Source organism: Alosa sapidissima, chromosome 9, assembly GCF_018492685.1.
Source record: "Alosa sapidissima isolate fAloSap1 chromosome 9, fAloSap1.pri, whole genome shotgun sequence".
NCBI lineage: Eukaryota > Metazoa > Chordata > Actinopteri > Clupeiformes > Clupeidae > Alosa > Alosa sapidissima.
In genome coordinates, this window is record NC_055965.1 from 27,710,534 (window position 1) to 27,734,941 (window position 24,408).

At 45.4% G+C, this 24,408-nt stretch overlaps 4 protein-coding genes across 9 annotated transcripts in view; 3 read left to right on the top strand and 1 right to left on the bottom strand.

Moving 5' to 3' along the window:
• The window catches only part of LOC121719390 (NACHT, LRR and PYD domains-containing protein 12-like), a 705,660-nt gene that overhangs the window by 510,619 nt on the left and 170,633 nt on the right, over positions 1-24,408 (top strand). The window lies entirely within an intron of this gene.
• nanos3 (nanos homolog 3) lies at positions 278-2,131 on the top strand. The gene has a single exon (XM_042105377.1). It carries the CDS (start codon positions 543-545, stop codon positions 1,239-1,241), a length of 699 nt encoding a protein of 232 aa, XP_041961311.1. The 5' UTR covers positions 278-542; the 3' UTR covers positions 1,242-2,131.
• Positions 2,132-7,442, bottom strand: si:ch211-286b5.2. 2 transcript variants are annotated; one of them, XM_042105079.1, is made up of 7 exons: positions 7,245-7,442; positions 6,962-7,008; positions 6,213-6,349; positions 4,405-5,865; positions 3,376-3,512; positions 2,821-2,919; positions 2,132-2,577 (listed from the first exon to the last, which is right to left on the bottom strand). In XM_042105079.1, the coding sequence occupies exons 2-7, from the start codon at positions 6,987-6,989 to the stop codon at positions 2,439-2,441; spliced, it is 2,001 nt and encodes a 666-aa protein (XP_041961013.1). In that variant the 5' UTR covers positions 6,990-7,008; positions 7,245-7,442; the 3' UTR covers positions 2,132-2,438. The 2 variants fall into 2 exon arrangements, with proteins under 2 accessions (XP_041961013.1, XP_041961014.1); XM_042105080.1 differs by having other exon boundaries at positions 6,213-6,328; positions 7,245-7,441.
• Positions 7,495-24,408, top strand: part of cc2d1a (coiled-coil and C2 domain containing 1A) — a 39,592-nt gene continuing 22,678 nt past the window's right edge. For 2 of the 5 annotated variants that reach the window (XR_006034263.1, XM_042105018.1), the window contains exons 1-10: positions 7,495-7,639; positions 8,685-8,763; positions 17,645-17,777; positions 20,050-20,153; positions 21,265-21,510; positions 21,958-22,273; positions 23,171-23,280; positions 23,626-23,698; positions 23,875-23,973; positions 24,206-24,324. Coding sequence is in view for 3 of the 5 variants with exons in the window: in XM_042105018.1 (XP_041960952.1) it covers positions 8,707-8,763; positions 17,645-17,777; positions 20,050-20,153; positions 21,265-21,510; positions 21,958-22,273; positions 23,171-23,280; positions 23,626-23,698; positions 23,875-23,973; positions 24,206-24,324 (1,257 nt within the window). In the remaining 2 variants the exon portion in view is untranslated. The remainder of the gene's footprint in view (positions 7,640-8,684; positions 8,764-17,644; positions 17,778-20,049; positions 20,154-21,264; positions 21,511-21,957; positions 22,274-23,170; positions 23,281-23,625; positions 23,699-23,874; positions 23,974-24,205; positions 24,325-24,408) is intronic. The other 3 variants (XR_006034262.1, XM_042105015.1, XM_042105016.1) reach the window with 2 other exon arrangements.

The following is a 24,408-nucleotide window of genomic DNA, read 5'->3' on the forward strand; positions in this document are numbered from 1 at the left end:
TGCCAACTTCATGCTCATGTCTTGATGAACTCCTGGGCCTATAATTGTTTGACATCTGACTGAGCCATAATACTACTGTCTTGAAGCCAACTAGTAGTAGGCTATGTTAGCAAACGTAGATAACAAAGCAGCCTAATATATTCTAATGAGGTCCTTTGGTTTTGAGGTTTACCTGATTGAGATTAATTGTCCACACATGTGACACAGTTAGCCTACCCAATAACGGACTTGAGTGATTTTTAACGGGTCTAGTTTACTTTTTTAAGTAAAAAAAAGCTGGGCTACCATTTGTTTTTCTGACCCTTAAAAACAGCCTGAAGTGAAGTTTAAAAAAAAAAAAAAAACTTCACACATCCCGATTGGCGAACGCTACATTGTCAAAAGGCACTGTTTTCTCTACTGCTCCTTGTGAGCCACTCCATTCTACAGAGGGAGATCATGGGTCTCATAACGCTACAGGTTTTCACATTTAGGTCACACTCCCCCCTACGATAGAAGTGGGCTGAACTGTCATCTTTTAGCCACGCGTTTGGAACGTGGGTATGTTTCTTTTTTCTCCCCTCTCCTCGTGCTGCCTCGACTTGTTGTCCAGACAGCCTGGCGACTGTGCAAAGACCATGGTGTGTGTTAGTATTTTCAGCGACAAGTCCAACTTCGGACGCATGGATCCCGACAAATCGGAGTTTCAGCCATGGCGAGACTACATGGGCTTGGCCGAAGCTGTGCGAGCTATCTGCCTGAGAGATTCTCCACCCGAAAAGACTGCTGACGAACTCTTCCCGAGAGAGAGGAGAGAAAGTAAGCCTTCCGTAGTGCCCGCGCGCTATCGATCTAGCAAAGCACCTGGAGATAGGCCCGCGATGACCAGGGGCTGCTCCTGCAAGTCAGCTTCAGTGGTGGCGTGCAATGATTCCCCTCCGAGGCGATCCATGGAATCCCCCCCACGCTTCACCCGCAAGGCCTTCGGATCGCCCAAATCCAAGGAGCGCAAGAAGCCGCCGCACTCTCCGGCGACGTCCGAGCCCTCCCCGCCGCAGATGTTCTGCAGCTTCTGCAAACACAACGGAGAGGCGGAGGCTATTTACACCTCGCACTGGCTGAAGGATCAGCTCGGCGATGTGGTGTGTCCGTTCCTGCGCAGCTACGTGTGTCCGACGTGCGGAGCGACAGGTACCAGGGCGCACACCAAGCGCTTCTGCCCACTGGTCGACAGCACCTACAGCTCCGTGTATACAAAGTAGCCAAGCTGACATCCCGGATGAAGGCCTTTCTGTGCTCATCACAAGGTGAAACTTGTGACGTTGAAGCACTGTGGTGCTTTGGGTAGCTAGGAGGTTGAACACTTATTTTAGCAGTTATGTTTTTCTTTAGATTAGTAGTTGTAGATTCGTTCCTGTGTTGTTCCTGTCTACAAGAGGCAGGACTTGGTTGAGAACGTTTATGGAAAAAAAGGGTCAACCCTCGGTTTGGTAAGACAGGTTTGCGTGTATCTGTTCTTTATTTATTTATTTTGCATGCTGCACTGTGCTATACTATTTATGTGTGTTTGGCACGCTAACGTGTGATTGTTTTTTTTTATCTCTGCACTGGTTTTGCTGTGTTACTTTCCTTTGTCTATGAGTAGTTTAGTTGTGTGTCTCCTTATGACAAGCCTGTAGTCCACCGCGGGTCTGCGCAGAACGGGTGCTATCAAACCTGTTGTGTATATTTTTGGTCTAGAGCCAAACTTTTCAACTCAAGTGCTGAACACGAACGCCCTACATACAATCATCATGACACCACTGTGACCATCAACATGATCTGTTTTGAATTTATATTTTGAGTATCAGTATATCAAGCATCATCAACCATGTACATGAATCATTGTAAAAGATACCAACCACGAACAAAAACAACCAGGTACTGACTGCAAGACTTTTAAAATCTTTTTTTATGTCATTGTTTTAACACTTATTGTTTTGTGCTTCTTATTGTTTTTCTGTTGAAATGAGGGCCCCTTTAAGATCCCTCTGCATGTGAGTCAAGGGTTATGTTATGTTGACCTGAAGGATTTTGACATTTGTCTTTGTAGAAATTATGCACATCTCAAAGTTGTACAAAAACAAGAATAATAATATTACTGCAGCAAAAATGAACAGTGTGTGGTTTAATCCTTTCATAACTGACCAGAGGTACAAACAAACAAACAAACACCTAACAATCATCAGTAAAACAGTTGATGTTGGAGATGGAAGATGATGTGGCTATCTGCATTAAACGATAAACAGATTAATTCAGTCTACAGATTAATATATCACAATCTGTCTAGTAGTTTACCATAGGGAGTACTGTAATCTGGGAGCAGTATATTTTAACAATGTGAACCTGAACTTGACGTCACTAGAACATCAGAACAACAAGGGAGGCTTTGATTGGCTTTCTCAGTGTAAGGTGACATGTCATTGGCCAGGCACAGACGTGCTGGGGGGCTGGATCTCAGGGCGGCGGGGGGTGAAGGGGCGGCGCTGAGGTGTCCAGGCTGTACGGTTACCACGGCGAAAACTCTCCAGCTCCCGGTGAGCAGCCATGATGGTACGACTGGAGAGAACAACAGAGATGAGAAGTAGGGAGATAGAGAGAGAGAGAAAGAGAGAGAGTGAGAGAGGCAAAACGGGTCAGAAGGGAGGGGGCCTAGGGGTTATTATCAGGTTAAGTTTTAGTGACCATAGGGAAACTGCCGATCTCTAAAAGACCACTGCCCTGAGCATCTATTGTTTCTAAAGTGACAAAGTAACCTTGCTTCTGTGTGTGTGTGTGTGCGCGCTTATTTCCTTGACTCACTTGAGTGAGGACAGTTCTCTGATGAGTCCACAGACCAGCTCAGTGGCATCCTTGTGGCTCCTGGAGGATTCTGGGACATGTTGGTCCTCCATCTCCATGCTGGGTTAGCAACAGTACAGTCAGCCACCAATGTTATGAAATGAATACAACTACTCATCACGATTAATTACACAATCAACACTCACAACCATTAGTAACAATTCAGCAATTACTAATCTGCTCTTTTATGAAAATGATAAACCTTAATGTCTGACATACACAAAACGTTGAGAGTATTTGCAATAATGTCTCACGAATTCTGAATTGAGTTATAGGCTACATAATGGTTTGGTACGCTTACATAATTTGAGGCAAAAACAACAAATGCTGTCACTTGTGCCACTTAGTCTTTACATTGTTCTCTCCCTCTCTCTCTCACACACACACACATACACACACACACAATGACTCTCACACCCCTTCTCTCTCTCTCTCTCTCTCCCTCTCTCTCACACACACACACACACACACACACACACACACACACACACACACACACACACACTTGTTGCTCACTTCAGCGTGATGTCATTGAGCTGCGAGTCAGACACTGTGTTGACGGACAAGGGGTCAAACGGGTCGGGGTCGTGGCAGGGGTCAGGGGTGATGTGTGTCAGCTTCTCAGGCGCATGACCTTTGACCTCCAGGATAGACTGATAGAAAAAAAACAACAACAAAAAAACAAGACAGCTTTTAAGCTCACTTAGAGGTAGAGACCATGATTCTAGAGTACATTTGTTAATATCTGACAGACAGCTATCCCTTCTCTCTCATGCATGCTCCTGGGCAACCGTGGCCTACTGGTTAGGGCTTCGGGCTTGTAACCGAAGGGTTGCCGGTTCGATCCCCGACCAGTAGGAAAAATGTGGGTGGGGGAAGTAGTTGAGCACTGCTCTCCCATGCCCACATCCACGGCTGAAGTACCCTTGAGCAAGGCACCTAACCCCTCACTGCTTCCCGAGTGCCGCTGTAGCAGGCAGCTCACTGCGCCGGGATTAGTGTGTGCTTCACCTCACTGTGTGTTCACTGTTTGCTTTGTGTGTTTCACTAATTCACGGATTGGGATACATGCAGAGACCAAATTCCCTCAAGGGATCAAAAGAGTATACTTATACTGAAACAGTGTGCTGATTGGCTGGAACTTTTCACCCTCTAGAAGCCATTGCTGCTCAGGAGCAACAATTCAAAAATTATCCAGAAGTCCAAATTGACCCCAGAACCTCAAATGTACCATCAAATGGATGTCAAATTCCAAAAATAGTGTTTTTCTCTCAGTTATTAAGGGTCTTGGCTTATAGAGGGTTAATATGTTTTTAAACCAAAATGTTCTATTTTGTTATTATTCATCTCTCTTGAAGACACTTTCAAGAACGAATGAGAAACTATCATACCATACCATATATCACATCATATCATTGTCTATTTTATATGACCTCATCTGCACAGCAATTTCCCCTTTGGGACAATGAAGTTACATTACTTTACATTACTTATCATATCATATCATATCACTGGCTGGCATTGCAAACCATGGTTATGACTTACCTGTATGTTGTCTTCCTCTCCAATAGATGGCGCTGCAGGCTCACTGAATGTTATACTCCTGCTGCAGCTCACTACAGGATCACACTCTGGTGCTCCCATGCCCTTGGTTGACTTCAGGACATCATCAGAACTAGAATGGTGGGCACCCTCTGCTTTATGTAGGCCGCCTGGAATGCAGTGCTTGGCAACCGTCGCTACAGTAACAGCAGGGTTCTGTATGTGATTGCCTGGGGATACCTCTCCCACAGCTGTACTTTGGCTTGCTGACTCCCTGGTGGCTGAGGGGCCATGGGAGGGTTTAGCTTCTCTGTTGTCATCCTCCAGCATGCTTTTCTGTAATAAACCCCACTTTATTTCATCTGTTTCTTTGGCAGGAGTAACATCTCTCTGCTCCTCGCTGCTGGCTATCTTACTAGGGCCTGCGGAGTTTTGGTCGTCTTCTTTTATGACCTTTTCAGAACGGAGGGCAGTTCTAGAACCATCAGCGGTAGGTATGGCAACTGGCCCCTGCTCTTTCACACTTCTATCATCACACCACCCAGGGCCAGAGTCATTTCTGTGGCTCTGTCCAGAGCACCCGGTCTCTTTAGAGCTGTGCTCCACGGCAGTGTCCGAGTGTAGCTGTGTGACCCCCAACTGCACAGTCTCTGACCTCTCTGGAAGATTGGGACCATCGTCCACCTTCAGTCCTCTCTCTCCATCTGTCACTCTCTTGTTCTCTCCATCCGTCACTCTGTCCTGCTCTCCTCCGTCACTCGCCTCTCTCTCCTTCTCTCCTCCGTCTTTTTCGCCAGTCCCTCGCCCCCAGGTCTGTCCTCCTTCCGGAAGGTTCCTCTTCTCCCTCTCCCCTCCCAGTCTCCCCATCCCCATCCTCCTCCGCACTCTCTTCCTCGCCGGAGCGTCGGCTGGGTCTCCGCCGTCCGCCCCCTGCGACGACGCCTCGCTCCCCAGGTCCGGCCTCTCCTCCCTGGGCAGGTGCGGGACATCCTCCCCCTCCTGTGGGTGGTGGCGCAGGGACCCAGACTCTAACTCCGACTCCCCCAGCTCCTCCCCACCCTCCGTGGGACAGGGGCCTTCCCCTGCAGTGGCCTCCCCATGCGGAGATGGATCAGAGGGGCCGGGAGACGAGGTCTGGTCCCGGTGAGAGCCCTTAGGCTGGTTAGAAACATGTGCAGCAGAGCTGGTGGAGCAAACTGACTGGCTGTCTTTGGTAGAGATGGGTGGATGGGCATCCGAACCCTCTGAGAGGGCCGGCTTGGGTTTTGGGGCTTCTGAAGTGACTGTCTCTTCAGGTTTCACTACAGAGGAAACACCCCCACCAAACTGGGTAATGGTATCTCCCAATTTGTTTACTTCAGCTGCAGATGAGTCAGTATTCTCTATGATGTCTAGAGAACATTCCTGTGGAGTAGACTCTGAGACTGAGGCATTTTGGGAAGTGGAGTTTATGTTATCAGAATCCTGAGGACAGAGAAGACCAAACTGTTAAGCGAACAGTACATAAACATCATAATACAACCAATAAAGTTGGATGATTAAATATGAAAATATACAGTACATATACAGCATAATGCAAATATCTTCAGTTGTTATAAAGTTGATATACAAGACGTCATTGCATCCTTCATAATACATAGGTATTTAATGATTGTAAAGAAGCATATTATGGAAAAACAACAACATAAAATGTTGACCAGTTTCTTTCATACATTTCTTTCACTACATTTGTAAACAGTTCTAATGGCCACCTGTTTTGTTGTCTTGGTTACTGGCAGGTCATCTTTCAGTTCACCTGTTCTAATGCCCACCTGTTTTGTTGTCTCGGTTACTGGTAGGTCATCTTTCTGCTCAGTGACCTGTTCATTGTCCTCCGTGGCCTTGCGCTTCCTGGACCTCAGTGATCTATGCTGGGGAGCCTTAGCGACTGTAATCATTAACAACAGATCTAGGACGTTTTAATAAGATAAAACAAACGATCTGGCCCGGGTGCTGGTAATGTGCAGGAATATCAGACCTCTGAAGTTCACCTACAAAAAGGACCCAAAGCTGCCACCGTTGCCCAGGGGTCTGTAAGCCATTAGGCTTCAGGAGCCACACTACTCTATACATCATACATGATATTTACTCTCCAGGACCTCAGCACTCTCTGCTAGGGACCCTTAGCATCTGTAAACATTTACTGTACTATAAACCACTAGGCTTCAGGAGACACACTATTACGTCATACATGATAGTTGTTTGTGATGAGTGTGTTTACAGATATAGATGTGGGCCTGACTTTATATTCAAAGAGGTGAACACTGAAATTTAAGTAAACAAAAACTTAGGACTGTACAGTGATGACACGCATCAATGCTGTTTTTACCACTTTTATAAAAATCTGTATGGGTTGATGTTTGGATCCATAAGATGTTAACTGGTTTAAATCAACATTGAACCTGGCTAGGCCAATGCTAATATGTTGACATTTTCATTTGTTAATTAATACTCATTAAATAACAAATTGGGCTACTCATTAAATAATTCACAGGAGTTTTATGCATCAGACAGACCTTACCTGTTGTCTGTCGATTTCTTTTGCTCATTCTTTGTCACCAACTAGACCTGCAGTAAAACAATGAAGTAATGTTACATTTAAACATTTTATGAAAGATTGCTATCATACATTCAATGGGGACACATTCATTTTAAAACCATACCACATTTCAACACACTTAGTTCTCTACAGACATAATCAAATACATTGGCATTCACATTTACTTTTGATCTTTTAACAGACTTTTAAAAATGTAGCTGAAAAAATTGCTAGCCTCTGGTGCTAATCACCTTGTTCCAATTACCTGATAGGGACACAATTATATGTGTAGAGTAGCTTCTAGACGATAAAGTGGCAGGTGTAGTAGATAAGACAGTGGCTCTGTTGTTCAGAGGGAACGAAGTCAGCATTTACTTGTAAATATTTTAAATCTACTTATTTACTTCGCAAATTTGTCCAAATGTTGACAGGAATCTGTACTTGAGGAGAAGCATGGGCGTGCCCGTGATGCAAGATGCACGATTGGTTGCCAATGGGGACGAGGTAAAAATCAGGAAGTTTCACACATTTCGGCGCTTGACAGCAGTCGCAGCTGCCTCTGTTTACTTGCTTACTTTGCATAGCCTGCTAGAGGAAGAAGCGTACCAGCCGATGTTTTCTTGGCTAATTTTCTGACATTATCAGTTTATCAACCACCAGGTAATGTTGGCTAATAGCCTTACGAAAGTGACAAATTGTTGTTTGCCAACTTTTTTGCTAAGTAATCTGAAGCTAACTTGGCTAACGTTAGCTCGGAAGATAGCTAGCTTCTAAGCTAGAAAGCTAGGAAATATGCTAACATTTCATGTCAACATGCTAGCCTGACATGCTAGGCAGCTAACTTGTTACCCCAGCAAAATGGATAGCTAAATATCTATATATTGTTTCTAGGTATGTTTGCGTGCATGTGTGACAAATGTAAGTTATTTCTGTGAGGTAAACGTTAATGAACCCCCTGTGATCACAGCAGCACTGTAACGTTATAGTATTCAGTTATTAAGAAACAGTTAGCCACCTGTGTAAGTTACCTTGGTGGCGTGACAGCAAGACACTTATGGGCAGCTAAAGGCAACATTAATCTAACGTTAGCTTAGACAATCGGTATGTCTACTTAGATAAACATGATAGCAAACAACTCTGCCTCGCCTAAGTTTAATGACCGCTATTGTAACTTGGCAAGCCCTTTGACCATAGTTGGTTCTTCTTTCCCATGTATTATGAATAGCTAGGGAAGAGGTGAAGAAATGCTGTTAATAGGAAGTTACATGGCAGATTTCAGGGAACAGCCTTGATGCTAATTTCAGTCTCTGAAACGACATATCCATTGCTATCAAGCGTTAACGCCAGGGCTCTGTTAACGCCCACCTGCAACAGTTCGGCTGCAGGAGGACAGACCGACCGTTAGCGTTGGTGTTGTGCTCGCTAAAAACAGCCTGCGGTGTCTGTCTATTTGGAGTAGTATTTCCAAAAGCGCCTAGCGTAACTTTCACTAAGTGGTGTCAAAATACATTCGATAACGTTAGTTGTTCCGTTATCGGGAAAACCCTCGTCCGTCGCTCTGACTCTGAATTCATGCTAACACCTGAAAGGAGTATTTGCCTCGTAAGGGATTTTCATTAACGAGCGCACCAGCAGATCAGCGCATATTCATCGCCACTGCATGTTGGTTCTCCTCCTCGTCCTCACTCTAGTTTTGCTCCACCAGTTCGGAGAACCACTTCGAGCCCATGAGTCGCAGTCGGAACCCCCCTCAGCGGGGTCAAGGAGCAGCCCGGGCCAAACAGGTAGGTGACAACAACCTTATAACACAGCAACCTAAAAACACACCTACTGTCTATTAACACGCCTAGCATAGCTGACCAATTCATTACAGAGCACTTAATCTATTCAGTATACCGAAGGGTTGACTTGAGCATTCAGATTACATATTTATCATATGGTGCACTGTTCCTCAAATTTAGAAACACATCTGTTCAGCCATGTTGTGTATGGAAGCCAATAATTAGTGTGTGTGTCAGTGTCCTCAATAGTGTGTGTAGCCTCAATAAAGATGCCATTGTAATTCTCATCATTGAATTATTGAGATCATATTGACCTCCAAAGAGAGATGGTACACATTGCTGTGCCATTAATTGTACTCTTCATTCCTGGTCAACTAAACTTGATTATCTCTAGAGGTCAAAGGTCTCCTTCCTAGAACCAAATAAACAGAACTTACACGCTACATTCTGCTCTAGCATGCCACAGTAATTCTTTCTTTCTTTTGTTATTGTTATTTTTAGAACCCATAATTTTATGCCCCGACTCTCCCGAGTATTTAGTTTGTGTAAATCTGCTGTGGCAGAGAGGCTATGTTCAGTGAGACAGCAAAGCAGCAAATCCATTCCTGTCTGGACTGTTTACTCTCCCTCCCTCTCTCTCTACTTCTCTCATTCTCCCTCTCCATCTCTCACTATTTCTCTCTACCTCTCTCTCTCTTTCTCTCTCTCTCTCTCTCTCTCTGTCTGCCTGCATCTGTCTGAGAGAGGGAGAGAGAGAGGCTGTGTGTGTGTGTGTGTGTGTGTGTGTGTGTGTGTGTCTGCCTGCCTGTGTTCAGGATAATTAGATTTGCTGGAGCCCTAACCTCGTGCTCTCGCCACCACAGTGCAGCCCGATGCAGTTCAGGGCCATTAGCACTCGTGTGTGTGTGTGCGTCAGGCCTCCTGTAGACATGTGGTCATGAGGGACACCAGCATACGTCTACTAACTACACACAGGTCTCCACAGGATAGAGTGCTGGCCCACTTTGGGAGGCTCCAGGACCACTGTAGCGTAGTATTACAATTTTTTATTAACAAAATTTGAAAGCTAATGGAGGATTCTTCGCTAAAAATGAAAGTTTGATGGAAACAATTATTGTTTGAATTAAAAAGTAGTAGCTTATAAGTTATAACCTTGTCAAAGACTATATTTCCTATCACTGTCTTATTGTGCTATACATGTAAAGCAAGGAGATTGCTAAGAGACCCCAAACTTATGAATGGTAGTGTAGACCTCAACACACAGGACACAGAGGCAATGCTGGCCCACTTAGTATGAGGGACTGCAGAATGAGCTGATTGTCCGAGATGCTTGCTGTGTAACCGGGCTGCTGTGTAGGAGGGCTGGAATCCTCCGTGTTCCTAATGGGTTCTGTCAGGTCGTTGATTAGGGCTAGGGCCAGGCTCAGGCTGAGCTGGTTTGTTTTGAATGGAGCGTCCACATTGTTGGCCCCAGCCAGCGTCGCCTGGGCAACTGGCCCAGAGGTTCCGCCCTCTCACTGCAGTAGCCTCTCTCTGACACTCAGACACCGCGTCGATCTCCACCCTCTGATTGGCTCAGACACACACTGCCTGTTCTGTCTCTCTGCCCTCTGATTGGCTCACACACACTGCCTGTTCTGTCTCTCCACCCTCTGATTGGCTCACACACACTGCATGCTCTGTCTCTCTTCCCTCTGATTGGCTCACACGCACACTGCGTGTTCTGTCTCTCTACCCTCTGATTGGCTCACACACACTGCCTGTTCTGTCTCTCTTCCCTCTGATTGGCTCACACACACTGCCTGTTCTGTCTCTCTTCTCTCTGATTGGCTCACACACACAAACTGCCTGCTCTGTCTCTCTGCCCTCTGATTGGCTCACACTCACAAACTGCCTGTTCTATCTCAGCCCCTGATTGGCTCATAGATTCTACCCGCTCTGCCTACCCTCTGATTGGCTGGTGTCGCTTGGCTTTCTCTTTAAACATTGGACGTGGGTAACTACCTACCCCTACCCAAGACGTGTTTGGCATTCTTGGATGGCCACAATCCTCCTGTCTCTTGTTGGGCCGCACCCTTTGGTCAGGTTTTAGGAGAGGTGCTTGTGGGGTCCAGTTGGCACAGTTGAGTTCCTCCCACAGTGAGTGCCTGTGGGTCCTGAAAGTTTTCTCTCTCTCTCTCTCTCTCTCTCTCTCTCTCTCTCTCTCTCTCTCTCTCTCTCTCTCTCTCTCTCTCTCTCTCTCTCTCTCTCTCTCTCTCTCTCTCTCTCTCTCTCTCTCTCTCTCTCTCTCTCTCTCAATGAATAGTTAGTCATTTGTATTGCAAAGACAGCTATTGGCCTACTGAACATAAACCTATCGACAAACGAGTCCCTCGTTCTCTCTGCCAGAGTAGAGGCTCCCTGGGGGTGAAAGGTCGCACTGACCTCTCGTGTGGCATTAGACCAGATCCGTGCACAGGAGCTTAATGAAGCCTGTGTTTGTATGACACACACGCGCACACTCTCTCTCTCTCTCTCACTCACACACACACACACACACACACACACACATCCCTCCCTCATCCCTCCCTCATCATAATATTTGAGTATGTGGTCAGTGTGTGTAGGCCAGATGGAGATGTATGAAGCCCTTACTCCTCCATCACACCCAGCAGCAGTTTGGATATCAATTTAATGGTTTGATGGTTCTCCTCTGATCTTCTGTCTCTCTTGTATCACATGTCTTTCCCTCTTTATCTATCTCTCTCTCTCTCTCTCTCTCTCTCTCTCTCTCTCTCTCTCTGTGTCTGTCTGTCTGTCTGTCTGTCTGTCTCTCTCCCCCCCCTGCCCCCCTCTCTCCCTCTCTACCCTCATCTCTCTCTCTCTCTCTCTCTCTCTCTCTCTCTCTCTCTCTCTCTCTCTCTCTCTCTCTCTCTCTCCCTCTCTACCCTCATCTCTCTCTCTCTCTCTCTCTCTCTCTTTGTGCGCATGTCGGAGTGAGTGGGCGGAGCCGAGCGTTTGAGTGAGTGTGACTGTTGGCCGCTGTGCCAGGAACAGTGTTTTTCTATCTTTTTGCTATCTTTTCTATCTCCTTATTATTATTATTATTTATTTATTTTTTCTTCTTTATAGTGTTAAGGGTTGGTTCTGTTTGGGTTAGTATAAGTAACACTGGTGTGGGGTTTTGTTGTTACTTGTTTTACCTGGACGTCTGCTTCCAGTGTTTGGTTGCAGCCGCCCCAGGTATGGAGAGTTTTGAAAAACTTACGCGGCGTCATGCTGTTAAAATAGCATCGAATGCCAGTGTAGAGGTTTGTAGTTTAGCAGCAGGAGAAGTTGTAGGGCATGACAATATTCTGTCAGCGGCCCGCATGAACAATGCGATTGTGCTGTTTTTGGGCACGGTTGAGTTGGCTAATGAGCTGGTTGAAAGGGGTTTAGTGGTTGACGGCATTTTTACTGCCGTCCTTCCTCTCTCCACTCCATCAAAGAAAGTGACTTTGTCAAATGTTCCCCCATTTATTAAAGATGAGGTTTTGGCTGAAATTTTATCACGGTATGGTAAATTGGTTTCCGCAATTAAAAAGATTCCAATTGGAAGCAAATCCCCACTTCTGAAACACGTAGTGTCGTTCAGGCGATCTGTATTTATGATTCTAAAAGATAACAAAGATGATTTGGACCTAACTCTAAACGTGAAGGTGGATAACTTCAGTTATGTTATCTATGCTTCAACAAGTGTCATGAAGTGCTTTGGTTGTGGGCAATCAGGGCACCTTGTTCGTGCATGTCCTAAGGCAAAGGGGAATTCGAGTGATGTGCAAATAAATCACGAAAACATCAGTAGGCCTATGCCTAATGAAATTGTGGTAGATGAGCAGTCTGCCGAAATGGGTGCGTCTACTGCTGCGGTTGCAGCACCCGCTGTATCCAGTGGGCCTTCGTCTGCCTCAGCCGAGTCAGTAGGGGCAGATCATGCTTCCCTTTTGCGGGAAGAGGTTAACGGGGTAACCCCGATTGATAAGCCAGTAGGCCGAGAACAAAGTTCTCCCACAGATGACGCAGTGAACGCAGAATCTGAGAGTCAGTCCACACAGAACTCGCAGAGCAGTGCTTCTGCTGTCAATTATGACCAAGTTCTTGCGTCTCTAGATGAATCCCTCATGGAGACGGAGGAAAATGTTTTTAAAATGCCCCCCAAAAGAAAGAGATCTAAAAGGACTAAAAAGAGCGATCATTTAACAGATCTTAGCGGCACAGATAACGAATACGAAAGTGATTTCTCTGACTGTAGCGTTACCTGTAGCTTACGTCATAGTGGGTTTGCTAGTTGCGATTATAGTGTGGAAGACATAAAATCCTTCTTGACAAAAACAAAACATATGAGAAATGTTCGGATTGACGACTACTTCCCTGATGTGGAGCAGTTCACCACGAAAACTAAATCTTTTTTGGGTGAGGGCTGCTTCACAAATCCAGAGTGCTTCCGTCTCAAAAAGATATTGACCAAGATTAACGTTTTGTTAAATAGCGATGTCTGATGCTGGTCTTTTTTTCACATGTATTATGATGATGGCGTGTACACAACTCTTTTATTTTTTTCTTTTTATCATGGGTGAAATCAGAATTGCTTCTTTAAATATAAATGGGGCCAGAGAAAGAAGCAAGAGAGCCTTGTTGTTTGAAACGATTAAGAAGAATAGATTTGATGTGCTTCTTGCTCAAGAAACTCACTCTGATGCCTCAATTGCTGCTGACTGGGCAAGTGAGTTTGATGGCCTGTCTATTTTAAGTCACAACACTTCCAATAGTGGTGGTGTTGCCATTCTGTTTTCTCGGACCTTTACTCCCATTTCCTACCAGACTGAGGAATTAGTCAAGGGTAGACTCCTAAAAGTCAGAGCCCAATTTGAAAACAATTTCTTTGTTTTTTTGTGTGTTTATGCACCCACTACACCAATTGATAGAATGCTTTTCTTGAATATGCTAAATGATGCTCTATGCAATTGTGAATCTGAGGATTTTTTACTCCTGGGAGGTGATTTTAATTGTACTGAAAATGCAATGGATAGGAATCATGTGGAGCCACACATGCCCTCACGCAGAAGACTCATAGAACTGATGAATGCAAATGAGCTTGTTGATGTCTGGAGGAACTTTCACAGTACTCAGAAGCAATACACATGGGTTCACTCCTACAATAACCTTTTGTCACTGGCTAGACTGGACAGGTTTTATGGTTTTAAGCATCAGCTGAGTTTGTTTAGGAAATGTGCGATCATCCCAGTTGGTTTTTCAGACCACAGTTTGGTTTTTTGTTCTCTTTCTTTGAGTTCTGTAAAGTCTAAAAGTGCTTATTGGCATTTTAATAATAACTTGTCATCGGATGGCCATTTTAGAGAGGTATTTAGACTGTTTTGGCAGGATTTTAAGAACACAAAGCCATCTTTTAGCTCGTTGCAACAGTGGTGGGATTTTGGTAAGTCACAAATAAGACAACTGTGTCAGGATTATACTTTCAGTGTCACAAGGGACATAACTCGTTCAATGGTGAAACTTGAAAAGGAAATAATTGAACTCCAGCATTTAGCTGAACAAACTGGCAACCAGACTTACACAGCAAATGTTAAAGCGAAGCAGAAATCATTGGCTGACCTGCTAGGCATAAAGGCACAGGGAGCTCTGGTCAGGTCCCGCTTTCAGAGTGTGGAATTGATGGACGCTCCTTCTAAATTCTTTTTTAATTTGGAAAAAAAGAATGGACAGAGGAGGTTCATTCACTCACTGCTTTCTGAGGATGGAGTTCTGTTGTCCAATCTGGCTGAAATACGTCAGAGAGCAGTCAGTTTTTACGAAGACCTATATAAGAGTGAGAGCTCGGACATTCAGGTGGATGACCAGTCCTTCTTTGAGAACCTACCCCAGGTGGCCGAAGAGGCGAATGCAGTCCTTGGAAGGGTTTTGACCCTAGAGGAGCTGCAGAGAGCCCTCCAGAGTATGGAGTGTGGAAAGGCACCGGGGTTGGATGGTCTACCGGTGGACTTTTATAAGTCCTTTTGGTCAGAAGTGGGTGAGGATGTGCTGACTGTTCTCAGCGACAGTCTTGCCAGGAGGCGGTTGCCACTGAGCTGCCGGAGGGCAATACTCACTTTGCTCCCCAAAAAAGGGGATTTGAATGACATAAAATCATGGAGACCTGTGTCAATCCTCTGTACTGAATATAAGTTGCTCTCTAAAGCGTTGGCTAATAGATTGAGTGAGGTTGTGGAGCAGGTTGTCCATCCTGACCAGACCTACTGTGTGCCAGGTAGGCTGATTCAAAACAACATTTCATTGATCAGGGATATATTTGATGTAGGTAAGCTGTTTAACCTGGAATTCGGCTTAGTATCCATTGACCAAGAAAAAGCTTTTGATCGTGTAGAGCACAATTATTTGTGGAGTGCTCTGGCAGCCTTTGGTTTTTGCCCTGAGTTTATTGATATGATTAGAGTTCTGTATTGTGACATTGAGAGTATTTTAAAGGTTAATGGTGACTTGTGTGCTCCTTTTAAAGTCCACAGGGGGGTCAGACAAGGTTGTGCCTTATCTGGTATGTTGTACACCCTGGCAATTGAACCCCTATTGGTAAAGCTGAGGAAAGAGCTGGTGGGGGTGAGAATTCCAGCGTGTGAAAGTGTTTTTAAACTGTCAGCTTATGCAGACGATGTTGCAGTACTTGTGAATGGTCAAAGAGACATAAACACTATGTTAGAGATTTTTGATGATTTTAATGTTGTTTCCTCAGCAAGAGTAAACTGGTCCAAAAGTTTAGCTATGCTGGTCGGGACATGGTTAAATGAGCCAAGTCTTCCAGCTGGCTTACATTGGGCCAGGAGTGGTTTTAAATATCTTGGTGTTTTTTTAGGGGATGAAATGTTTATTCAAAAGAACTTTGATGGGGCTGTTGAAAAGGTAAAGGGCCGCCTTGATAAATGGAAATTCCTTTTAAATAAGATATCCTACAAGGGGCGTGTCCTTATTATCAATAATTTGGTGGCATCCACCCTTTGGCATCAGTTATCTTGTGTGGACCCTCCAGCACAGTTGCTGTCAAGAATCCAGTCAATCCTAGTGGATTTCTTCTGGGATAAACTTCACTGGGTTCCACAGAGCATCTTATTCCTACCTAAAGAGGAAGGTGGACATGGACTTGTGCACCTACAAAGTAGGACAGCTGCCTTTCGGTTGCAGTTCGTCCAGCGTCTTCTCATGGGGCCTCTGGATTCCAGCTGGAAATATGTGGCGTGTGCCATTTTACAGACTTTTGATGGACTGGGGCTGGACAGAACTTTGTTTTGGATGGATCCAAAAAGATTGAACATCAACAAACTCCCTGTGTTTTATCGTAATTTATTTAAAGTTTGGTCCCTTTTAACAGTGCAACGCACAGGAAGCACAGAGTCTTTGTATTGGCTTTTAAAGGAGCCCCTAATCTATGGTTCTGTTTTAGATATGTCTCTTGAAAAGTCTCTTCCCACAATCACACATAGCCTTCTTAGGTCTGGAGTCATTACTATGGAGGGTTTACTCAAGGTAGCAGGACCAGATCTTGTTAACACTGAACAAGTTGCCAGTCAACTGGGGATGAGATCTATTCGAATAGTAGCTCAGCTACTTGAGAAATGGCGGGCCTCCCTAACAAGAGAACAATTGCAGTTGTTGGCAGACAACTTCAGAGGGCTGTGCAGTTCAGACTGTAATGATCCTTTTCCCAATCTTTCATTGTCGCCAAATTTGACAGGTTGTACTGGTTCTTACTTGCATTTTGATCAATTGTCTCTTTTGGGTCAGAAGCCAGCTACTGGCAAGTGTTTATATAAACTGTGTGTGAAGTCTTTTAACAAAAAGTCTTTGGACAAGAGGGTGGAAACACCTTGGTGTACTGTTTTACAAATGGGGGATGATGTCCGACCCCAGTGGAGAGCACTATACAAGTCACCCTTAGCCAAAAAATGTGGAGATTTACAATGGAGGATTCTGCATGGAGCAATTGCAGTCAATGCTTTTGTTTCAGTGTTGAATCCTGTTGTGGGTCAAGAGTGCCCATTTTGTTTTGTGAGAGAGACTGTGTTTCATGCTTTCATGCAGTGTGTAAGGCTAACACCTTTATTCGTGGTTCTACAGTCACTTTTTAATCATTTTAATGAAACATTTTCAATGGAGACTTTTATTTTGGGTTTTAAATATGTGCGGAAACATCGTTTCAAATGTCAGCTGATCAACTTTCTCTTAGGTCAAGCAAAAATGGCAATCTATGTTAGTCGTAGAAACAAAATTGAGCAAACTTCTAGTGATGACCTAGTAATGGTCTTCTCAATACTTGTGAGGTCTCGCATGTTAATTGATTTTCATTTCTACAAAGCCATGATGAATCTTGAATCTTTTGAAGAAATTTGGTGTTATGATAGTGTGTTGTGTATGGTTGCTGATGGCGAATTGCAGTTTGCACATTTCTTGGAGAAAACTTGACTTGCTCCGTGATTTTATTTATTTATTTATTTTATCTTTAATGTGACTGTACATTGTGACAAAGTGATCATGTAAATACTTTGTGGCAAGAATGTAATAAAGGGTTTTTGAAATTCAAAAAAAAAAAAATTCTCTCTCTCTCTCTCTCTCTCTCTGTGTCTGTCTGTCTGTCTGTCTGTCTGTCTCTCTCCCCCCCCTGCCCCCCTCTCTCCCTCTCTACCCTCATCTCTCTCTCTCTCTCTCTCTCTCTCTCTCTCTCTCTCTCTCTCTCTCTCTCTCTCTCTCTCTCTCTCCCTCTCTACCCTCATCTCTCTCTCTCTCTCTCTCTCTCTCTCTCTCCTCTCTCTCTCTCTCTCTCTCTCTCTCTCTCTCTCTCTCTCTCTCTCTCTCTCAGATGGGGCTGCTGTTGGACCTGGACCCTGACGGAGGGCTGGATGGGGGTAATGATGAGGACCTGGAGGCGGAGCTTCTGGCTCTGGTGGGCGGAGGAGGGGCGCGGTCACCTGCGAAAAAGGCCGGAGGCAAAGGTGAGGATGGAGGTGGATTGAGGGGTAAATAGGTGGAGTAATAGGCGGAGGTAAATAGTTCTGATAGGAGGAGGTAAATAGTTCTGATAGGAGGAGGTAAATAGTTCTGATAGGAGGAGGTAAATAGTTCTGATAGGAGGAGGAGGTAAATAGTTCTGATAGGAGGTAAATAGTTCTGATAGGAGGAGGTAAATAGTTCTGATAGGAGGAGGAGGTAAATAGTTCTGATAGGAGGAGGAGGTAAATAGTTCTGATAGGTAAATAGTTCTGATAGGAGGAGGAGGTAAATAGTTCTGATAGGAGGAGGTAAATAGTTCTGATAGGAGGAGGAGGTAAATAGTTCTGATAGGAGGAGGTAAATAGTTCTGATAGGTAAATAGTTCTGATAGGAGGAGGTAAATAGTTCTGATAGGAGGAGGAGGTAAATAGTTCTGATAGGAGGAGGTAAATAGTTCTGATAGGAGGAGGAGGTAAATAGTTCTGATAGGAGGAGGAGGTAAATAGTTCTGATAGGAGGAGGTAAATAGTTCTGATAGGAGGAGGAGGTAAATAGTTCTGATAGGAGGAGGAGGTAAATAGTTCTGATAGGAGGAGGTAAATAGTTCTGATAGGAGGAGGAGGTAAATAGTTCTGATAGGAGGAGGTAAATAGTTCTGATAGGAGGAGGAGGTAAATAGTTCTGATAGGAGGAGGAGGTAAATAGTTCTGATAGGAGGAGGTAAATAGTTCTGATAGGAGGAGGAGGTAAATAGTTCTGATAGGAGGAGGTAAATAGTTCTGATAGGAGGAGGAGGTAAATAGTTCTGATAGGAGGAGTGATAGGCGGAGGTAAATAGTTCTGATAGGAGGAGTGATAGGCGGAGGTAAATAGTTCTGATAGGCGGAGGTAAATCAGCCAGATAGACAGATGGTAGAAACTATCACTTCCTTTGTGTTCAGTTGTTATGCCAATATGAGAGAGAGAGAGAGGGGTGAGATGAACTTGAGTGATAACAAGCTCCGTAGCATTCCGCCTATACAAAGGGATGAAAAAGCTTAGTGTGTGTGTGTTTAATGACCTTTCAGGTTCAGTGTAGGGCCATTGTACGCTTGAGAAACTCGTGAGGATGCTCCCTTATGTGACATCCCTTGTCTTTGCGGAAAAAAAATATTTTTTTTTAGCATTTCTTGGAAAGCTTCTGCTTGGCCTGGGAACCACCACCACCACCATGAGGGCTGAGAGAACAACACACCACACACACACACACACACACACACACACACACACACACACACACACACACACACACACACACACCACCACCACCACAAGTGCTGAACGTTCTGATCTGTGGCGTGAGTAGTGTTGTTACAGATAGGAACAAAATGATTCACACCCCTGGCAAGTATTGATTTAATAATGTTGATTTTCTCTTCAACAATAAGTTTGTTCTGACTGAAAATGACACTGCCACATGCCAAAAGGTTGTAAGACAATGTTGTAGAAACACGGAATCAAAAAAAGAAGTTATTTTTTTTAACATGGCTTGGGAACCACCGCCACCCTGACCACTATGACCCATGAGGGCTGAGAGCTCTGAGCTGTGTCATGAGCTGTGTTGTTACATAAATAAAGAAGAGTAATCTGCATAGGTAGTTTGTTTGTTTGTTTTGTGTAAATGTTTTGATTTGATGGCAAATCACAGATGCTGTGGGGAAAGAGGGAGAAGAAAGGGAGAAAAGAGAAGGTGGATTGAGAAGAAAGGGAGAAAAGAGTAGGTGGATTGAGAAGAACTGTCGCAACTCTGCCGTCATTAGGTTAAGCCTGTCCACTGACTCCATACACGATGTGATTGGCCTGACTGAAGTTTGGTTTTTTCCAGCTTGCAAGCCAACGGAGAGTTGCTAGACTACCCTGGCTGCAAATTACATTTACTGCTGCTAGGGTGCGTCTTGATGTCTAGGCTAGTTGTCAAGGTCAGTGTTACCAAAAAGCGAGAAAGAAAAACCAGGATCCAAACCTTGAACCAGACCAACTCCAAAACTTAGTGAGTTATTCCTTGGCCCAAGGTACACCCTTTCAAAAAGTTTTATGGAAATCAACCTGTTTTTTTTTTTTTGCATAATCCTGATGACTGATAAGCAAGCACACACTAAACAAGAAGCATTAATGACAACAGAGCATCCTTGACCGTGAATATCCACAACTGACATTGACAGTTTGACACATAGAAGTATTTTGAAATTCAGACGTTGAACTCTGACCTTTCCCTGACCTCTGTGTGACCTCTAGCTCCCTTGCCCATGGAGGATATCGAGCGCATGGCGGCCATGTGCATGAAGGACCTGGACGATAACGACGAGGATGATGACCTGGAGGGAGACGAAGACCTTCTGGTAAACACGCACCTCATCACTAGCCTGGAAAATCCAGACCCTGATAATCTAGAAAGATTAAGGGTCTGGCCAAGAACAATGTAATGGCCTAACTTGAGGGGCGGCAACAAGCATGCATTTAAAAATCTCACTGCCCGCAACTTGATAACACTATAACATGTTTACTCTAAATGATTTCGGACTTCGACGCAATCGGATAACACTACGACCAATGTGTACTGTCCTCCAATGTTGCCGTGCTGTCTTCATCAGTTTAGCTGGTTCCCCAGAATGTTGGGGTAAAAGTAACGTGCATCATTGCTCATTGCCAGAGTGTCTCGCAGAGACAATTCCGTTGTGCTCTCGCGCGAACTCTGGATTTCCAGAGTTTTTACCTCATCACACCCTGACATGAACTTTCTCCTGACTTCCTGATCTCCTGAACCCTGACCTCTGAACTGTGAACCATGTACACAGTGTATGGAGAAAGGCTGCTGTCTGCTGCTGCTGCTGCTGCTGCTGTTATTTTGAGTTTCAATTTCAAACCGGCTAACGTTGACATATTTGCTGACAAAAGGGAAACGACAAGAAGAGATTGTAGTGTGTGATTGAGTCTGGTGTGTTTTCCTGGGCTGCCTACTGCCACCTGCTGGTCATACTCTGCCAATGCACTAGTGTGTAAAGGAATTTAATGTGCTTTTAGAAACTTCTTGAACATTTTACAGGAATGAGAGGAAATTCTTGATCTCTTTTTTTAAAAGAAACTTTTATTTTTTTGTTTTATTTCCCTTAATTTTTTTTGTTTGGTTTGTTTATTTATTTTTCAAGTTCTCAGGACATGGATTTTGGCTGTCTGTAGAGACAAGTCGGAAGGACAGTACAGTGTGAAAGAACAGTGAATAACTCCCTCCTCTTCTCTTCCTCCTCCCCTTCTCCTCCTCCTCTCCTCTTCCTCCCCTTCTCCTCCTCCTCCTCTTCTCTTCCTCCTCCTCTTCTATTCCCCTTCTCCACCTCCTCTCCTCTTCCTCCCCTTCTCCTCCTCCTCCTCTTCTCTTCCTCCTCCTCTTCTCTTCCCCTTCTCCTCCTCCTCTTCTCTTCCTCCTCTTCTCTTCCTCTTCCTCTTCTCCTCCAGGCGGAGCTGAATGAGGTGTTGGATGAAGATGAGGAAGAGCAGTGCAAGCCGGCGCCGCCAGTGCCCGCCTCCCGCTCCACGCCCCCCGCCTCCTCGCCACGCTCTCCGCCTGCTTCGTCTCCGAGTGCCGCGGGTGGGGTCGAAGGTCGTCTGCAGGAGCGCATCCAGATGTACCAGGCGGCCATCGCCAACGCCAAGGCCACGGGGGAGTCCAGCAAGGCCCGGCGATACGACCGCGGGCTCAAGGTGAGGCAGGGAGGGTGGGAGGGGGGAACATTGTGTTTTGGCCAATCAGAACTGTGGGAAATGGAGTGGTAAGGGATTTTGACCAATAAGGACTCCAGGTGAGGCAGGGAGGGTAGGAGGGGGGAAGATTGGGTTTGGCCAATCAGAACTGGGGGAAATGGAGTGGTAAGGGATTTTGACCAATAAGGACTCGCAATCAGGCAGTGTCTGTCCAGCGGAGAGAAGGAAAGAGGGGTCAACACACAGATGTGACTACGGAGCCTTTAATTTGCAATGGCACTCGTCAACATGAATTATGTCTGGTTTAGCTAAACTTGGGACAGGAGATGCAGTGAGTGATTATGATTGCTTAGTTTTCTAGATGTTGTTGTTTACATGGATGTTTTTGTTTTTGGCATGTATTTACAGTATGTTTGTTTTAAATACGTTTGTGTTGTGTGGTCGTAGACTCTGCAGTCAATGTTGACCTCCGTGAAGAAAGGGAAGCCAATCAACGAGGACGAGATGCCGCCTCCGGTTGCCACGGGAGCAAAACCCGCCCCTGCCCCTGCCGCCGCGTCTCCGCCCGAGCCAGAGCCAATCAGCGAGCCGGAGGAGCCTGCCCCGGCGTACACGCCCCCAGCCCCAACCAATCGGAAGCCGCAGCCGGCGGTCGCGCCCAAACCCCAGCTCCTGGTGCCTCAGCAGAGATCCGCTGCCGTTACCCCAGATACGCCTGCCATCTCGCCACTGACGCCCGGTCAGCCGCACGCACAGCACTCAGGTACACACACACACACACACACACTGCACACGGACACACACACACCACACACACCACACACATCACACACACTGCACACGGACACACACACACCACACACACCACACACATCACACACACTGCACACGGACACACACCACACACACACACAGGGTTCCCACGGGTCCTTGAAATCCTTGAAAGTTTGTGAATCTGAAAAGGTCCTTGAAAGTCCTTGAATTTCTTTTTGAGGAAAATATTCCATACAATTCCGTCCACTTGTTAACATGTTTCCATTATTTTGCCGCCACTTCTTTCGATATCCTATGCGTATGCCCAGATATTTAATTTAACATATTGACGAATAAACCAACAGGTTCATGGTAACGAGTTTAACTTGTTTAGGAAAATCTAGAAGTTTATTTCAGCTCAGTTTTATGCAAAACACAAGCAAGAGTAAATAGAATAGGCCTACTACATCTGTCATATGATCAAAAATAAAAGAAAACTGCAACAAGGTATCCTTGGTCTGTTGAGGTAACATAATTTAACCATGCCCGCGCTTGAAATTTATTGACACATTAGGTCCTTGAATTTGAGGATATTGGGCCTGGAAAGTCCTTGAAAGGTCCTTGAATTTACCAAGGTGTGGGAACCCTGACACACACACACACACACACACACACACATACAAAACCAGACACACACACACAAAACCAGCCACACAAAACCAGCCACACAAAACCAGACACACACATATGCACACACAATCAAAACCACAAACTCACACACACACTCCCTGCTCTCATTTCCACAGCACTCAGGTTCAGACATGCACGCATACACACCCACAAAAGGAGAGTATGAAGTAATGAAAGTGCGTGTGCGTGTGCGTGCGTGTGTGTGTGGGGGGTACAGAGCTGAAGGCGCAGGTTCTGAGCAGACAGAGGGAATACAAGCTGGCTGCCATCCACGCCAAACAGAGCGGCAACAACGACCTCGCCAAACGCCACTATATGATCGCCAAGGTAACACACCCTCGCCCATGCCTCTCTCTCTCTCTCTCTCTCTCTCTCTCTCTCTCTCTTTCTCCTCTTTCTTTCTCTGTATCTGTGTGTTTGCATTTTTTGTAATGCATTTTTGTGACGGTGTGGGAGTGCTGTGCTCTGTGCTGTTTGAAAATTGTAATTCACGTGGTGATCCTAGTTGGCCACTTAGTTTGAGAGTTGTTGCTAAAAAGCAGTTTGGATTTGGAAGATGTGCCAATAGAATAGCCCATCATTGGCCTTAGTCATTGGGTCACAGTATCTTACGTGTGTGTCTGTGTATGGGTGTCAGTACATTTAATTTCTCCTTCTTTCTCCCTCCATCAGTCACTAGACTCTGTAGTGGACGCAGTGGACCGAGGAGAGCCAGTGGACGTCAGCTCTCTGCCGCCCCCTCCTGGTCAGCGCCGCTCACTACACTCCCTTCGTTACTATGCAAAATTACACATTACACTACAAAATAATTACAGGGATTTACATCACATTATCTTACTTGATTTGTCAGTTATTGTATTGCATTTATTTCATATTTTATATCCTCATCAACCCTCCCCCCCCCTTATTTCTCTCTCTCAGTAGAGGAGGTTGTGCCTGCTCAGGTGAACTCCAAACCTGCCCCCGCCCCTACACCTGCCCCGCCTCCTGCTGTCGCCGTCACCCCTGCAGCCACGGCTGGTGAGTGTGTTGTGTTGTGCTAAAGCCTTGTGGGAAATGTAGTTTTGTAGTTCCACCTGTGCACACTCAAGCATTTATATTTTGTGAGCAAAATATATACGTGAACAAGCTGATGGTTCTGAGTCTGCAAATCTTCATCACTCCTGTGTCATACATTCCTGTGTGTGCGTGTGTGCGTGTGTGCGTGTGTGTGTGCGTGTGTGCGTGTGTGTGTGTGTGTGTGTGTGTGTAGCTCCCCAGTCTCTGGCGGAGGCCCTGCAGCAGAGGATGCAGAAGTACCAGGAGGCAGCAGAGGCAGCCAAGAGCAAAGGAGACGACCGCAAGGCCCGCATGCACCAGCGCATCGTCAAGGTAACGCACACGCGCGCGCACACACACACACACACACACACACCAGCGCATCTTCATACACACACACACACACACACCCCTACC

Bases quoted from the DNA above. Each gene is read 5' to 3' on its own strand.
- nanos3 (XM_042105377.1), top strand. From the start codon at position 543: ATGTTTCTTTTTTCTCCCCTCTCCTCGTGCTGCCTCGACTTGTTGTCC.
- si:ch211-286b5.2 (XM_042105079.1), bottom strand. From the start codon at position 6,989: ATGAGCAAAAGAAATCGACAGACAACAG. The intron at 6,350-6,961 runs GTAAGGTCTGTC...AAAACGTCCTAG, and splicing joins AAGAAATCGACAGACAACAG to ATCTGTTGTTAATGATTACA. The intron at 5,866-6,212 runs GTGGGCATTAGA...CTCTGTCCTCAG, and splicing joins TAACCGAGACAACAAAACAG to GATTCTGATAACATAAACTC.